This window comes from Drosophila obscura, unplaced genomic scaffold, assembly GCF_018151105.1.
Source record: "Drosophila obscura isolate BZ-5 IFL unplaced genomic scaffold, ASM1815110v1 contig_194, whole genome shotgun sequence".
In the NCBI taxonomy this organism is placed as follows: Eukaryota; Metazoa; Arthropoda; class Insecta; order Diptera; family Drosophilidae; genus Drosophila; species Drosophila obscura.
Genome location: NW_024542783.1, coordinates 494,936 through 497,230, shown reverse-complemented (window position 1 = coordinate 497,230; position 2,295 = coordinate 494,936). Strand labels below are relative to the sequence as shown.

The following is a 2,295-nucleotide window of genomic DNA, read 5'->3' as shown; positions in this document are numbered from 1 at the left end:
GTTTAGACAATTGTTATTTCTATTCGATCAGTTGCTTTGCTTTGGTTTGACTCATCGACTCATTGCTCTTTGGCACTCACCGTTCTCGCGCATAATCCGTTGCACTGCCTACTCACTCTCTGGATTTCACGCGAGCTGCACTCTGGCTCTCACTCTCACCATACGACGCCTGCATTCTTCGTTTATGGACTAATATCTCGGCGCCTCTGCTTTGCTTTATTGGAGTTCGCCGTTAGCTTTTGTCACTTCGCTGCGCCGTCTGCCCTGTATATATGTACATACATACGTACATACATAACAGCTGATCATCGTGCTCTTTCTGCTGCTGCTGCTGCTGCCTGGTCTCTCATCTAGCTTGTCCTCTCAGTGCGTCTTTTTTCTCGCTGTGCACAACAGCTGTTGAAAATGGCTCTTATCTGCAGTGCAAAGAAATGCGAATTTGGTGGCACCATTAACGGTGATTCCTACCTCAGCTGCTGGCTTTGTGATAATTACGCTCATATAAAATGTGCTGGAGGTGGTCACTTTGGACGTCTTAATGACTTAATATCGAAACGCATGGGTCTTACTTGGTCATGTTTGGCCTGCAGGGAGATTGAGGCGGAAATGCGCACCTTTATGAGACAAACGAGGAATGGTTTCCAAGATGTTCGGAAGCAATTCAATGCTCTTAACGAGAAGTTCCTTACGTTGGAATCGCAATTTCTGGGCCTCAAACTCTTGAGCGAATCACCAAGGAGGAAAATACTGAACAACAACCTACTGCTTGTCTTACCTAGTGGAACGCCTGCCTCTCACCTACAGCCGATGGACTCATTTTCTACTCCTAGTGGCCAACCTTCACCGATGGATGTCCATCCGCCATCGGAGGATCCAGCCTTTCTCACGCCTAACAACATAGTAGTTGCCTCAAAAATCCATACCCCTGTCAATTTAACTTTGGACTCAGTTGCCAGTGATGGAATCCCTAACAGTAACCAGCTTCCAGTTGCAAATGATTTGCCGGTCTCTGTTACATTGAATGGTGATGGATCGGCAGCCTCTTCTAGCTCCTCAGCTCCCGCCCTGAGACTTTTAGGAGTAGCTCCACCAACTCGCTTTTCCGGTGTTCCACTCAGCGCGGTGGTCCCCCGCAAAGCAATCTTTGTCTCTCGTCTTATTCCCGAAGACACACCGGATGATGTCAAACTACATCTAAGCTCTTATCTTCAATCGCCGCCGGATAACTTTATTATAACTAAATTTAATTTTACACATAAGCGTAATATCTCATCTTTCAAAATTCTTCTTCCCGATTCTCTTGTATCCAAAGCTTTGGAGCCGGCTGCATGGCCTGAGCACACTATTATGCATGAATTTCTGCCTAGAGACTCTACCCAGAATCCTCGAGTTACTCTCCCTAAGATTTCAAAAAACTAAGGAACCATTTCTCGATCCAATATCAGAACGTACGCAGTCTTTTAGGTAAATTGTCTAAAATACATACGGACAGTGCCTCTTTTGAATTCGACGCTATCGCCATAACTGAAACCTGGCTTAACTCCTCTGTCTCCTATCACGAAATTCTCGTCCACAAGTTCACCACTTATAGAATGGATCGTCCATCATTCGCTGGTGGGGTTCTTATTGCAGTGTAAACGGCATTTGCATCCGAGCTGTTTCCATTCAACAACATCCATGGTATCGAATTCGTTGCAGTCAAAATCCGTATTGGAACAGCATATATCTTTTTGACCTGTTTTTATATCCCACCCAGATCTGATGCCGTTGTTTATTTGAACCACCTTTCTGCAATTCGATCTGTAGTTTCTGCTTTAGGCTGTGCTGATCAGATACTAGTTATGGGTGACTTCAACATCCCATCTCTATCTTGGCAACAGGATGATTCAAACATGTTGCTACCTGGAAGTCAACATGATTTCGTCGAGGGGGTAACTGACGTCTCGCTTGCCCAAATTAACTCTGTCAGAAATAATAGAGATAGACTGTTAGATCTCATCTTTGTCAGCGATGCCTCTCGTACAACGGTTTTAAGAGGCAATCCGATATCTTTTCCCGAAAATCCGCATCATCCTACTTTATCTGAATTTTTCGAGGTCTCTATTACTAACACCATTTTACCTTCAAAAAGTCGTATACATGTTTTCGCAAAACTAATTTTATCGATCTTTGTCTACATCTCTCGCAAGTTGATTGGTCCTTTCTTCAGTCCTCATATAGAGCCTACTGTCAATCGGTTTTACGAAACATTATACTCTGCCTTCGATACCTACGTCCCTGAAGTCACCGTATTTG

At 44.2% G+C, this 2,295-nt stretch overlaps 1 protein-coding gene across 1 annotated transcript; it reads left to right on the top strand.

Annotated features, from left to right (window-relative positions):
- Positions 1–405: 405 nt before the first annotated feature.
- LOC121404365 lies at positions 406–1,419 on the top strand. The gene has a single exon (XM_041593700.1). It carries the CDS (start codon positions 406–408, stop codon positions 1,417–1,419), a length of 1,014 nt encoding a protein of 337 aa, XP_041449634.1.
- The last annotated feature ends 876 nt before the right edge of the window (positions 1,420–2,295 follow it).